This window comes from Fundulus heteroclitus, chromosome 7 (assembly GCF_011125445.2).
Source record: "Fundulus heteroclitus isolate FHET01 chromosome 7, MU-UCD_Fhet_4.1, whole genome shotgun sequence".
Lineage (NCBI taxonomy): Eukaryota > Metazoa > Chordata > Actinopteri > Cyprinodontiformes > Fundulidae > Fundulus > Fundulus heteroclitus.
In genome coordinates, this window is record NC_046367.1 from 24,307,307 (window position 1) to 24,322,685 (window position 15,379).

At 37.1% G+C, this 15,379-nt stretch overlaps 1 protein-coding gene across 2 annotated transcripts in view; it reads left to right on the plus strand.

Annotated features, from left to right (window-relative positions):
- Positions 1-15,379, plus strand: part of gpc6b (glypican 6b) — a 137,984-nt gene that overhangs the window by 39,485 nt on the left and 83,120 nt on the right. For both annotated transcript variants that reach the window (XM_036139239.1, XM_012873216.3), the window contains exon 2: positions 1,699-1,857. In XM_036139239.1, the coding sequence (XP_035995132.1) occupies positions 1,699-1,857 (159 nt within the window). The remainder of the gene's footprint in view (positions 1-1,698; positions 1,858-15,379) is intronic.

The window sequence follows — 15,379 nt, forward strand, 5'->3', positions numbered from 1 at the left end:
ACCATACAAAGTATACAATCATTGGACTTAAAACCAATGAATATCTCATTCAAAACTATTCTGTGCATTACAGACATTAACAATCTGCACACTGTTTAGAAGTAACAACATATTGTACGCGACTTTAATTCCAACATTGTAAAAAGACGACTCTTTGTATCAGTGTCTCATATTAGCATGGGTGTTCTAATTGGTGCAGGTTGCCAATGTAGCTAACAAAGCAAAGAAAATAAAGACAATTTTTTTTCCCCAAACAAAAGCATCAAACTTAGCTTACAGAGCCTTTATGTGTGTTTATCTTCTGATTTTCTTTTTATGCCCTCGGACCTGTCTGGTTCATCTGACAATAACTCAGGTGGGGAAGTTTGTTCTAAACAAAGCACAGAATTCATTGCTTTTTGTGATGTCCTTTTGCCCATTAACAGCTGAGTATATGTTCAGAGAAAATGAAGGGTAAAAATGTACATTGTAAATGCCAAAAGGTTTGCCGTGAGCCATATTAATTCATAAAAATAGCATTTTTTGTTTTTGCATTTTCTACCTTCTTTACGTTTGATATTTAAAAACCAGCCATCTCATTTTCATGGTCTGTTTAAGGGTCAGAGATACCTGCATCAAAATAAACTATAACTGCTTTTCACAATAGTGTTGTTATTACAAAAAATAACTCATCTTGACGCAGCTGAACACTGTGACTTCCACGGCCCTGATCCCGATACACATGCACTGTTCAGAGCAGAAAATAATATTAAGAGACAGACTTTAAAGACATAACAGGATCTCATGTTCCATGAAATCTGCTTCATATCCTCATATTACCCATGCAAGACATGCAAGACGTTACCCATCCAGCATGCTTTTCAAACATTTAGAAGATAGCAAACACTGTCTCACCAGATTAAGAGTTATAGATGGTGCTTCTTCAGTTTCAACACCATGATGTAAAGTGCTTTTTGAGACAGGAAACATTTCTTAATTTTTAAGACAGTCAAAATTATAATAGGCTTCTATAATAGACTTATTCCAACCAGCTGACTGGCAGTGCTTGGCAACAGCTGGCTAAGTGGTAGTGTTGCCTTTCTCTTTTCTCCAAAAATGATTCCTTCTTTGGAAAGATTTTAGAAAATGCTTTATGGAAAATGTATGCCAAAAACTGAAGCACAGAAGTTCTTCCTCAGAAAGGAAAAATTGCCTTAAAGATTTTCATCGGCAACAGTCTGACCCTAATTATTGAGCGTACCTTAATACCGATGTTCTTTGAATTAAAGCGAATTTAATTAAATGCACTTACACCGAAGGACCATAAATAGAGGTCTAGTGCAACAGGGCCAAAGCTTTTCTCATTATAAATAGTATGAGTCAGATTTTTTTTTCCATTATTCTATTTGCTTCATATTAAACTGCTAAAAGGTTTATTTTGTGTAGGTTTACTTCAGAAGCAAATGAGATTACATACTGAAAACCACAGGTCTCGGCCTATGACCTCCTGCTTTTTCATCTCAAGTATCACAACACACACTTTTTATAAAGTAAATGTCTCAAAATGTTAGCGTTAATCTGACATGTTTTTACAATTGAACTCTGTCAAGTGTTATCTTTTTTTTTAATGTATTAATCCTACATTTAGCAAGTCTGTCATTAGATGATGTGAATAAAAAACAAAACAAAAAAATCTTGTGTTTTGTTTTCCTTTTGCAGGAGAGGATCTGCGTGTTTGCACACACAAGCACACGTGTTGTACCCAAGAGATGGAGGACAAATTCAGTCAGCAAAGTAAGCAGGAAATAGAAAATCTCCTCGATGAAACAAGCCACACGTTGAGAAGCACGTTTGTCTCCAGACATAAAAGATTTGACGGTAGGTCTTTGATTCCTTTAATTTCCTCCTATATAGTTTTGAATTTCTTTGCTTTTAAAAAATATTTCAGTACTCTGTCACCACACTGCTATTGGTTGCAGAAAGCAAAAATCGCAGGATTAAACTGTTAGTCTTAATTCTAAAAGGTCGACATAAGTAGTTTTACTTTGTGCTGTTATTACCCTCCAGAAGAGATGAATTGTACAAATCTCATTAGTATGCTTCGGTTTGTAGAAACCTCTTTTTGGATTAAACAAGCATAGTTCCTTATTAAACAGAGACAAACTCTATATTATTGAGGTTGTTTGGGGTTCTTGTGCAATGTGGGATTTTTGTTTCAGCCCTTATTTCACTGTTCAAATCACCATAAGTTTTTTTTTTTTTCTCTGAGAGATAGCATTCTTTTAACCTTGTTCCTCTGTTTTATTTTTATCTCTCACACGAACCTTTTTATTAAAGGATATTATTTTTCCCACAGCCATTAGACTGTGTGGGTAGCTGCAGCTTATCACTAAGGACAATGGTAAAGCATTTTGGGGTGGGGGTGAAACTTGTCAGCTGTAGCCACCTGTCAGCTCTAGGGCTTATTATTTTTCAAAATGCCTGGAAGACAGCCTTCTTATTTAAATGAAAGCCTTTTAAGCATTAAAGCTTTTTTCAATAACAGAATGATAAAAAAGGTACACATTTTCAAAGAAAAGAGCCTTTTAATTCTCTGTTTACCTTAGAATACTGACAATCTATATTACCACAACAATGCAATGAAAGGGGTCACCAACATGGTGCCCACGGGCACCAGGTAGCCCCCAAGGGCCATATGTGGTGTCCACAATGCTGTTAAAAAAATAACAGCCGTTTTGAGCTTCACCCTGCAACACTTTGCTGCGTGAATGCAGACTGAAACAGCGAATCAGCATACAAACATGTGTTCAGTGTTTGTTCTCTAAAAGTTAATGTTTCAATACATTTTTAAACGGTACAAAAGCAGCATATAGTCTTCACAAGCCTAGAGAGCCCTCTTGTAGCTATAGACAGTAATGTTTACTTTCTTGGTTCATGAATTATCATTTAAAATTGATATACAAGTCCCACCTGACTATAAGTCGCAGGATCAGCCAAACTATGAAAAAAGTGTGACTTATTGTCCAAACAATACAGTAATATAAATGTGGTGCAACACAAAGGGTGTTCCACTTAGCCACTCTTTAAAATGGGAAAAACAAGAGAGCATGCAATTAAGTAAGTCAAATGTGTGTGCTAATCCTCGGGCATCAAGAAATGGCTACAATAAAAGTTCAACATATAGGCAGTCAGAACAATAACAAAATGACAAAAAAGCTGGGTGAAGACCCATATTTAATATATAATAGTAAGTGGTATTTAAAAAAAGCTTCCTGTTGAGAACTCCAGCAGAAATGTATATGTTAGTTCAATGCAGCTGTTTGGTTTCTGTTCATCTATAACCAAAGTGAATGTGTGGACTCTACTCCACTGGCGCTGTCAATGGGAGCCTTGTTAAACTGCATGCTATCATGAACTCCGGTCCTGTGCCAGAAAACTAAAAATGGACTGTCATGAGGTCATTCAGTGGGATAAGGATCCAAAACATATGACCAAGACAGTACAGAAGGGGTCCAGCCACAAAATTAACCTTCTTATATGACCATCTCATTTTTCAAAGCTATATATTCCCAATATTTAGAAGGAGGCATAATAGAGGACCCAGGATTCTGAATGATCTAGAGAGATTGCATACAGAGAAACTGTCAGATCCCTCTCTCTGTGTGCTCCAATCTTGAAGTGTTACAGGAAAATAAGAAGTGTTGTCCAATTGGTCCAACGGATGAACTACAGGGATTACAGTAGTTGTGGCACCAACAGTGTTGTTAAATGACCGTTATTTTGTAATCCTTAGTGGTTTTCCCAAGTAATAAATGTAGTCAAATCTAATTAAAAAGGCCACATGTTCTATAGTGGTATTAAGGTAGAATTAAAAATTGTTTTTGCAATTATCACCTACTGTCAACCTCTGAAATAAAGGGTAATTATCTGGGGTCACTGCAGTTGATTACAATTTGCTGTGACAGTCTCCACTGCAGTGAAAATTAGATGCTTTACAGAGAAAAGAAAACATTTTGAAACCTCAGTTGACAAACTAATAACATGTAGATTGCATTTTGGGGAAAATTGATTCAAAGATCTTACATTATATGAGATTATAGTTAAAGCAGTTTATCTCTTACAAGCACAGAAAAACCATCAAAAATATGAAATTGTTTTATTGTCCAAACACTTAGAGTTTGATACTTGTCATTGAAATGCATAAAATGCTTTTTAACAGATATGCTTCTCCAACACAGATGCGGTCCCTGAAATCGTGCATAAATATGTTTTACTTTAATCATTCACTGAATAAGACAGTTTATATCTGCTGAATAGCACCCATTTCCCTGCAGTAAAATGATAAGTGAAATAGGAGGTTTTGGGGATGGGTTGGAGGGGTTCCAGCAGCAGCCCTTACTTGCATGACTCTAGGCTATCTTTTTTTCCCTTGAGATTTGTTGCCACTCTCCATATTTTAATCACTGTAGTCAAAAAAGATGTCCTGTGCGGGGTTTATGCCTGACACTGTCTGTCTGCGCTGACAACCTGCTGTTGGGCCCAGCCAGTGGAGGAAACAAGGACTTAGCTACACACAGAAGACACACAGAAGACAAAACTCTGAATCCCAGAATACATGGTATTATCCCATTTTCATGACAGCTCCCAGGAAGAAGAACACTCTGCATGCAGCAGTGTGTTTTCTCTTTGCCCGCAGCTCTCCACAGGCTGCATTATGGAGGACATGCGTAAATGTCTTAATCTTGCTAGCCAAGTAATTCAGCTGAACGTTCTCTCAACACAGCGGCGCTGCACAGAAGAAGAAAGATGTGGTTGTCCACTGTGGTTTTATGCCCGGGTGTAATTTGATCTCTGGACAGTCACCATCTCCGTGAGGATTGGGGAAGTGGTGTCTCCATCAGTTGTAGTCCCAACTGTGTTGCATGCTGGGAGTTGCAGTTTGTCACTTCATAATGGCATAACGACGTCTATGGGTCTTGATGCTAAGCTGGAAACCAGAAAGGTAGCACTTTTGCCCACAAGCCATTGAAGTTTCAACTTGTGTCCAATTAAACTGCATTGGCACTGCCCCGCCCCCTGAGAACAGGAAGTCACTTTTCTTACTTGGATAACTTGGTGAAGATTCTCAGTCATCCAGGTAATGGTCATTCCAAAAAAAGTAAAAAAGAAAGCAACTGGACTTGTTTACCTGGAGAGGAAGCGGAACGTCTTCAACTACGAATACAAGTCCAGTTGCTTTGTTTTTTACTTTTTTTGGACTTACTTGGAAAAGTACTTCTCGCACCTTCTTGACTTGAAGACAGATAACGAGCTGGTCTCAGACATGTTTTGTTGGAGGGTGTGGCCGTGGTGGTGTGGTAAAGTCTTACGTCACATCGTGGCCATACTTTCGGCTCTAATTTCCTCATATATCATCAGATCTGCATCAAATTGAACATGATGGGTATTAATCCAACCTCTAAAAACTATTTTGTTTAAAAATTGGGTGGGCATGGCCTAATTCCTCCACAGCACCCCCTAAAACCATGTAATGAAGCAGTTCCAAACCATAAATTTAGCCCTGCTCAGATAGAACAGGAAGTCACGGAGGTGTCAAGGTGGTAATGTGGAACGCCAGTGGTCATGATATAGCCAAAAAGACGCTGAATTGCAAAGCCCACCCAACCCTTCTTGCAGCTCCATTTTGGTTAAAATGACTAACAATAATAATTGCCCTTGGCATTTATTGATTGTTATTCATAGCCAGACCAAACCTATTGTTGCACAGCATTTTTGCTAATGATGTCTGAGATGTTGTTTCCTTATTGAATCTCACTGTTGAGACTGTACGTATCAAAGAAACATTTGTTTTTCGATATTATGCTATTCTGTCTCTGTGTGACATCATATTTTCTTGTGGTTTCTTAAATACTGCTCAGGAGTACTTAAATATATATAAATATAGCACCACGCTCTTAGGTTATTTAGATGCCCTTTGTAACCCATTTACAAGCTGACTCTGGAGTCACACCTACACAGAGTTAATGTACTTTCTGTGTATATGTTTATCTCCTTGTGCAGACTTTGATGAGTCTACAGTTGTTCAAAGTAGTTAAGCAGCCCACTCATAGTCCAGCCTTGAATGCTGTTTGTCATGAGAGAGCATCCTTTTGGTTTTTGCAAGGCCATCCATGCATAGAAATATATCCAAAGCCCAGTGTAGCTGTGTGAATTCCTATTAGTTCTATACATTTTTGTACCTGAAATCGGGGAATGTGGACAAAATAAATACAGAAAAAAGCTTGCACAAGAAAGCTTTGATCACAGCCACAAGTTGCTGATGAAAGGGGACATTATGTAGGGAACACCAAACTAAGGCATCATTCATAATGAATTCATTAAGTGGAGATTTTAATATTGATATTACCTAGAGGAGGAAGAAGTCAGGAGAAATGCGAGTAAGGAGACTTCAAATAACAACACCCTTCCCACCCAGGGTTCAAAAGCACTCTTTAGGTACCTCAGATTGTCTTTTGTAACCAATTTGGGGAATAATCATTTTTGACTTGGAGTCAAAAAGCTAAATTTTTCTCTTTTATATTCAAGAGTTATAAAATGATTGGGCGAGTCTCCCTTTGCTCCATGATCAGTCACTTTTTTAACTGTGATGGTGTAACTGTTTTAGAGTAATTTAACTGTAAAAATGTTTACATCTAAGAACACCGTCTTATTTAACAAATGGCTAAACGTTTTAACATGGCTGTACCTAGGGCAGTCTTTTAGGCACAAAGACTTGTAGCATAGGTCCTGAGGTCAGAAGTCCAACAATGGATGGCTGCATCAAAGATAAATAGTTCCAGTATCTCGGGAGCCCACCCTACCACTACTTGGCGTGCCACCCCAAGTAGATCTTTGAGTTTCTGGCAGGGCTGTTTCTGGTCAGACTGGAAAGCTGAAAATCAATCATTTCAAGTCACCCGTCGCTTGCTTTTTGCACCTCTCCTAACAGGATCATTAGCTCCTAATTCTTCCTCTAATCGAGTCAGCATATGAAGCGGACTCCATTGCAGTGCTCTTTTGGCCATTATTTTTAAACCGTTACACATTATAATTCACCATATTAATCAGTTGTTTGGGTTTGTATGTACGGACTAATGGGACAATGTAACATGTCTTGTAAAAACTGAGAGGGAACAAAAGGTTTAACTGTCACATGTAATGACGCCTCAAAGATTTTTTTTTTTTTTTTAAAGATACAGTGCTACATAGCAACCGTTTAGTCATCTAGATTACTGCCCTAAAATTACTTCTCTATCAGAATCCACATGCAGTTTTCTAAAATGAGATCACTCTTACTGCTGTCTTCAGCAGGTAAAGCACTGGTTACCAGCTACCAATTGATACCTGTTGAAATACATTTTCTAATAAAGTAACTAGATGGTTGAACTTATATTGAAACATATGATGTGATAGATCTCTTGAAAAATAATAGTAATATTTGTACAGATTCTTTCAGACTTTAAAATTTCTAAAATAAAGCATTTTTCTAACCTAACTCAGTCGCAGATGTTTCCTTCCATAATATTGCATATAAAGCCTGTGTTTAAATGCCACTGTGTGACAGGGCGGTAGGTTTGCCTCCATATACGAACAAAAGGAAATGGAAGAAATAAAAAGAGCTATCTGCCTTGCACTCAGAGTAGCTGTTTTTAGACTGACCAATCAATGATCCAGTTTGTGATTGGCATGTGGGAATTTAAAACGTGGCACAATAGCTTGCTCAGTGTATAGGAATGAAACCTCAAAGGGGCTGAAAATCAAGCTGCATGTTTTATATTATGCGCTTTTAACTGTCACCTACTGAGTGATGGGCTCCTTCTTTGAATGGCTGGAGTCCTGCGGAGAACACTGAGCACTCTGCTGGTAATAACAGCTGTTTACACTGCAGCATATAATTTGTGTAGCTTATTCAGAGCTGGCTTTAAAGATGGAGGTTCTGTCAGTGCTGCTATCAGAAATACCCGATTGGTCCCAGATACTTGCGTTGAAATGGTAATACCCCTTGAACTTTTTTTTTTTTTTACACCATCTCAACCACATGAGTTTATGCGGTTTTTATGTGATAATTTAGCGAAACATAATACATCATTGTGGAGTTAAATGAAAATAAAACTTTGTAGAATCTTTTTTTGATAATGAAGACAATTATACACTGTGCTTTATATGTATATATATATATATATATATATATATATATATATATATATATATATATATATATATATATATATATATATATATATTCATCACAGCTATTTGTGCTACTGCGTGTTTGTTATCAGATCCTAATAAAATGTGTTGAGGTTGACAAAATATGAAAAGATTAAAGGTAATAATAATAACAATGTGATAATACATTTGCCAGACCCTGTATTTGATCATAATTATTGGCTCATTTGCTATCATCTTTCAGGTCTTGTACTCATATGTAATCTCGTGATTTAATTTGTAATTTGCAGATACAGAATCCGAATCATTTACAGATCATTAGGAGCTATTTATGTATATAAAAAACACAAGCCTATTTTTCTTATTTGACTTATTTGCTCTGTAATTTGGGTGACTTTATTACTGCTGTTTCTTAATAGGCTTCTCCACAAATACATAAAAATCTCACTACTTTTATAATTTTGCTGAAAATTTCAAAACAAGAAAACTGTGTTTCAAGATTGTTGAAATAGACTGCTAATATCTTTGCCACAGCAGAGACCATCAATAGATTTCTATTGAAGCCCAGACACAGAGGCTTTCTTTTTTTATCATGAAAAGAGAAGCTCTCTAAAACCTCTGCGCAGCCTTGTGTACACAGCAAGAAGTTGGTGCCAAACTGAGATTTGGCACCAACGCCAAACAGGGAAATATTATGAGCTCTAGGCATTTCGAGATTATTAAACACACTGCTGCCCAGAATTTAAGTATTTTCTTTTTGCATCCCCCAAAAACCCTAATTTGTTCAAACATCTTAATTATTGAAGTGTTAAGATTTATGAAAGCCTTCCACAATTTCCTTCTCTTTTACATTTCCAAATGCAATTGTTTGTATGAATGTTAATTAATTTCGTTACGATGTATTGTTTTCTCATGCTTTCAGGTTCAGTCAGACTATTTATAATGAGCAATAATTATTCTCTCTAATCACTCCAAAACAGAGACAGCATACATAAATGTCTGATGCACATTAAGAATACATTGCTTATATTTTGTGATTTCTTGTCTTAATCTAAAAATGACTACACTGATTTTATTCTAAATTCAGTGTTTTATTTTTGCCTGAACGTTTCTCAAAAGCTGCCATTATTCATTTAGCACAGCTCCCAGCAATGCTTACTGATCTTATTAAGAAAAACCCATCAATTGGGTACAAAAGAATTTTTGAAACTCTGCATATTTAATAATAACTGAGTTCATCCTTGCACTGATCTTTTTTTTTTTTTTTTTTTTTTTTTTACATTTGATGCACTGTAAAACAAAAACAACCAGTGATGAAAGACAAAGTGTAGCAAAAGCTATGCTAATTTTATCAGGTCCCCAGAGGAACTATTGCAGTCGTTTAAAACTTACTAAGCCTGAGAAGATGTGGCCATAGACAATAATTGTGACAAGCTAGTTTGTTACTGACAAATTATATGTGACAAATCAGAAGCAGTTTTCATCTAAATGGATATAGGATTTGCTTGAATCTTTACTTTTAAAGTTTGCATATAGTGACTAAAAATACATTCTCTCATTCATGTTTGCATATTATTCTTTGTGTCGTGCATCCATGAAGGTAAGACCCTTTTTTCCACACTTTCTCTTGATGTGCTCTTTATAAAACTAGTCCAGTGTGATTTGTGATATCATGGAGCGTTATATGAATTTCCTGCACCTGCATTGCTCAGAGCTAATCACCACTTTAACTCCATTACACTTTTGTCTGGACCATTATGATAATTGGCTGCGATGTGCATTTCTCATGAGGGGTTGAGATGTGACCTACCCCTGCTTAACTGCTTTAAGAGTGTTGTCACTTTGAGAAAAAGGTGGTAGTTGTGGCAAATTTATTAGTTCACTCAAGAGCCTGACTCGGATAAAATCCTGGCAGTTACATAGTTCAAAGATTCAAAAGGCCTTTCCATGATATGGGCACAAAGGCGAGCCAATCTTGCTGGTGTTCACAAGGCACCAGCTAGCAGGCCAGGCACTACAAAGTAGTGTGAGGCAATTATTAGAACAGAGCGACACAGGCACGTAACAGTTTGTATTATACGTGTGTTTGGCATCTCCCCTAAATGGGTAATGAACTCAGTATCCCAGTGCTCTTTTTGGCTGATCAGATCCGTAGCAAATCCTCACATGGGCGACGGGGCTCACTACCCGGATTGTCATTCCAACAGGGAGCGGCACAAACAATTGAAGATAAAAAGGTTTTCTGTCAGTTATGCACCCTAATGAGTTTTCTGTTGCTTATTTGCAAGTGAAGTTAATTAAGAGTGGTCTGTGAGAAAGCATGGCCATGCGTTGCAGTCATTTGATGCTAATAGAAAGTCCTATCAGCATCAAGACAGATAGTTATTTTTAATCTTGACTGCATTTGAACACCTCTAGTTCATAAAGTTCATAATTAAAAATACTTTAGACAGGTTAAACCTGAGCTGTATTGTTTATCAGCGAACAGAAATTCTTTCAATTGCAATACAAAAGCAGATTTTATTCAGAGAACCCAGATGAAAATGTGTGTAAGTGTATATATATATATATATATATATATATATATATATATATATATATATATATATATATATATATATATATATATATATATATATATATTAGTGCTGTCAGTTAAACGCGTTATTAACGGTGTTAACGTAAACCCATTTTAACGCCGACAATTTTTTTGTTGCTGTTAATCGCGCGTCAAAACACACACACCGTTCCCTAATGTTTTTTCCCCTGCCGCGCTTTCCGGACTGTGTTTCTTTTACCCTCGGCGCTTTCCGTAGTTTCAAGAGTGCTAGAAAACTGTAGCAAAACAGACCTGCGCTGCGCGTGAGCGCAAAGTTTCTTTTACCCTCGGACACATGCGACTTTGGGCTTTTTTCTAAAAGCGCTTCTAAATTTCATGAGTCACGGGTTGCGTTTTTTTTGGTCAATCTATATTTCCTGGAGTGATGAGCATCTTTACCAGCAGAATGTATCTTCCTGCACGCTGAAGAATTAGGAGAAAGTCTCTCACAAGGGTGCCAATAGATGTATTCTGGGGTAGCGAAGTGGCTACAAAAAGCAGACAGGTGGTCAGCAGCAACAGCAAGAGCTGGCATGCAGTAGGATGCAGCAAACCTTCAGCTTAAATAGACTGGCAGAACTGGTGAGGTAGGTTTGTGTTCTATGGACCACGTGGAAGATCTTGAGAAAAGCAGCACCACAGCTCAAGTTGACTGCCTCGGCTGGCTTGCAGGCATTGCTTCATTCATATTTTTTTTTATAAAGAAGCATATTGAGCCATGGTGGTAATGCCTTACATAAGCTGTCAGTTTTGGCCATCTGACTACTCACAATGGTGACTTTAACGACGTGATGGTGGTGGACATGTTTCAACCTTGCAGTACCAGCTCAGTCATAACAAATTGCAGTTTGACAGTGTTATATGAAAGAAGCTTCAAGCATATTTACAGTTTCTAGCCTTATTTTAATGGTTTGTCTTTTACTTTATCAAAATCATTGCTTAACATTTCATCAACTTGTAGCCACATACCCAAAGGGAGACTAATCAATATGTTTACGTCAACACTGACTGAAATGATAAATGTGACATGAAGAAAGTCATCACTTGGAGAAAATAGCCTTATTACGCAGCCTACATGGGAGTCAAACATTCCTCTAATATTCCGTCTCTCATCAGTCCATTACACGCAGCAGCAAGTAAGAAAAAGAGATTTAGGTTTACTGATGTTATTTCATATCAGCGAAATTTAGCTGTGAACACATGGCAGCTAAAAAAAATGACTTATTGCTTTTTTTCTTATCTTGCGTTGAAGGAGATACAGGTTTAACATGAACGTTTGCTAAACATAATATGCAACACAATGATGATAATAAAGCCGTAGATTTTCACCACCCACCTAAACCCTACTACAGTATGAACACAGCCCCCACATGGAAACAGCTCTCTGCAGCCGTTTTCCTGCTTCCCCTCCCAAGCCAGGCCAGACACACCTTCATTGCGCTTTGTAGATGAATTTCATTGAAAATGTTACAGCATGAGTTCAGGCATATATGTGGCCATCCTGTCTTTCCAGAACAATACTTGTCATAACTCGGTAATCAATAAAACAAATCTCTCTTTGACAAAACATCACATCGACTTACCCTGCTTGGTTTTGTTGCCTGTTGTCGCATATTAACTTGACATCTTTCTTTATCGTCTGAAAATCAGGAGTGTAACAAGATCTTGCACAATCTTGAAATTGAAGCCTGTCACATGAAGCGCCATCCAGTTGCTGTCAGCATGTGATTTTTGTCTGGTGAAATAAGTTTAAATTATTATTTTCCCTGGATATACAAGTGAATGGTTTAGGCTCGACACTCTTTATGTTTGAGAGTCATATTTTAAAGTGAGAAAGGAAGTAGTTGATAGGTTGCCCCATTCTCTTGACATAGTTGACTATTTATAGACTGCTGGGTCAGTGTTGCTGACTTCTAAACCTTTTTACTATTTTTAGTGAGTACTCAGACACCTCTAGCAAGTCTTTCAAAAAGAAGAACTATAGAACAAATTTAGCCATTTTTATTGTGTTTTGGAACACTCGGGAGATTAAAGTGAAAGCACATATTAGCCTCCCCAAGGAAGAGTGGGTGCAACAGTGGGCCAATGTTTTAAACCACTCACATGTGACCTAGTCCACATGCAGCGTTTATTCCCAGCTGTAGTCAGAGCAGGAAATGTTCACCCCTCGCACCCAGACTACAAAAGACACAAGTGCGTCAACCCACGTCTGGTTGATGGATGTAAATGTAAGGTTTTCTTTGTCTCAAATATCTACAAGACAAGAAAACTAACCTAAAAGTCCAAAACAGAAAGAAATGTTTAAAACAAAACCTATGTAACTTTACTGTGGTCCCTCTTTTCTGTAATGTTTGCTGGTGCCAAGCCCAAAAAAAAAAAAAACTTGCAGCAATAAACAAAGAAAAAATGTACTTGTAGTTTTCAACTAATTTAGGGCTTTTTTGTTCTCATTTTGTCTCCTCCTCAACTATTTCTTGCTTCAACAGCACCCATTACCTGATTAACACACACAATCAATTATGCAAAAAGGGAGGACTTGGCAACACTCACCAGGGTTAATAACAGCACTTACATAGGAAACAAGCCTCCAATGTTATTAAATCATTCATGTGTTAAAAAGCGAAAAGGTTACAAATAAGCTGCGAGGGACTTGAAAGCAGTGTGAAGATATTATAAAAGCAAAGATGTTGGCATGGTGGAAAATTGTTAACATGGTCAGCCAGACTAACGTTTGCCTCTCTTCGATACGGCAGAAGTTAGTCTGGAACTGCTCCCATAGTGGGCTTTTTCTGGGGCGCGGTTAACAGGTGCAAAGTAAACCAGTCAGAGAAACTGCAGATGTGTCGTGAAAAAAGGCACAATTAGACTTCCTCTGTCAACATTTCACAATATAATTTAACATGGTGAGCCACGTTCGAGCAGAGACTACAGTGAAGATTCTTTTATTCATTTATTTATTTTTTATTTTTATTTATTTATTTATTTTTTCCAGTGTCCTGTCTAGCAATGTGGCAATAAAAATTGATATCTTAATGCCAAATAGAGCTCGACAGATTTTACTTTCACAAGTGGAGCAAACAGCTTTCGCCATAGTGCTCCGCTTGATTTGTGCGTGTAAATAGCTTTATTGTGATTCCTGCAGGGAGAATTTCAAATTATATGGACACTACAATGGGAAAGTAGGAGAGTAAAAGAAAAACAAGAAGAGAAAAAAAAGAGAAAGAAGAGGTGAAAGAAAGAAGAGATAAAAGGAAGAGAATGATAAAACGTCCTCTGTCTGCTCCATCACCTGGAAAGAGACACAAAAAGAACAGCACAACCAACAGACATAAAGCAACAGATACAATCGTGTAACACCTTGATACCATTGCTAAATCATATATATTATTATTTAAGCTGACATGTGTAATGTGATACCTAAAAAAGAAAGTAAAAGATGAAGATTCTTTTAAAACAGAAGAACGCGCACTAGCAAAGGAACGCTCCGTAGCGGCGGCCATCTTGTTTGTTTTGACTGAGGGATTCTCGGGTGCTGCATGTCACTCGACATATAAAGCCCACCCATGCCTGTGATTGGTCGGTATCAGAAAGAGGGTTCTATGGAAGGAGTTCCAGACTCAAGTTGCTGTATAGCAAAACGAAACCCAAACTGAGTTTGCTGGGCAAGGCTAGTGTAGTGTATTGTTGTATATAAATTCAGAACAGCTGTATCTATTTGTGGACGCTCAATTCAGAGTTGGAGGGAGAGGGAAGAATCATAGGCAGATAAAAAACATGAATCATCAAATCAAAACATTGCTAGAAATGTTTCTTCTTAGCAGAAGTTCTGAGTTTTAACTTTGCACAATAATGTTGTTGCACTGTTTTTATCTTGCTTACCTGTAGCTCTTTGAGGCTTGTCTTAAATGTGAAGTGCTGTACACATAAAATATATTATATAATAATAATAATGATGATGATGAAGATAATAAATCAAAGCACCAGGAAGAGGAACTCAGCAAGTTATGCTGAAATGAACCTGAAACAGTTGAATATTTGTACTTAGGCAAAGTAATTTGATCCCCTCAGGATTTTGTAACTTGAATCAATAAACAAATGTAAGTCAATTTTTTAAATTGGTTTAAATAGAACATCAAAAAAATCTATAGAATAACATAATCCATAACTGTTAAAATGTCATTTGCATGTAAAATATACGATAAGGCTAGTTTGTATGTACCATACAGTCAAATACATATGGTGGCTCCCAGCATTAGCAGCACACATACAAAAATAAAAAACACAATTACAAATGACTAATTATTATCAAAGAGCAAAAGAAAGTAAGCATCCACTAATGTTAAGTAAGCATAAAATACATAAAGAGAGCTGAAAGATAAGTAAAACATTAAGAGTTATATACAATATTAACACTGTCCATATTTAAATGGTATTGCACAGTTTCAATGGGTATTGCACTATTATATTTGGCTAAGAGTCAGCCAGAGTCTAAATCCAAAAAACACAGGGTGGGTAATGCTAGTGGGGGATTATGGAGGTGAGAGCTCTGGGATAGTGTGAGCTTTAAACACACTGCTGCCCCTACCATTCTTT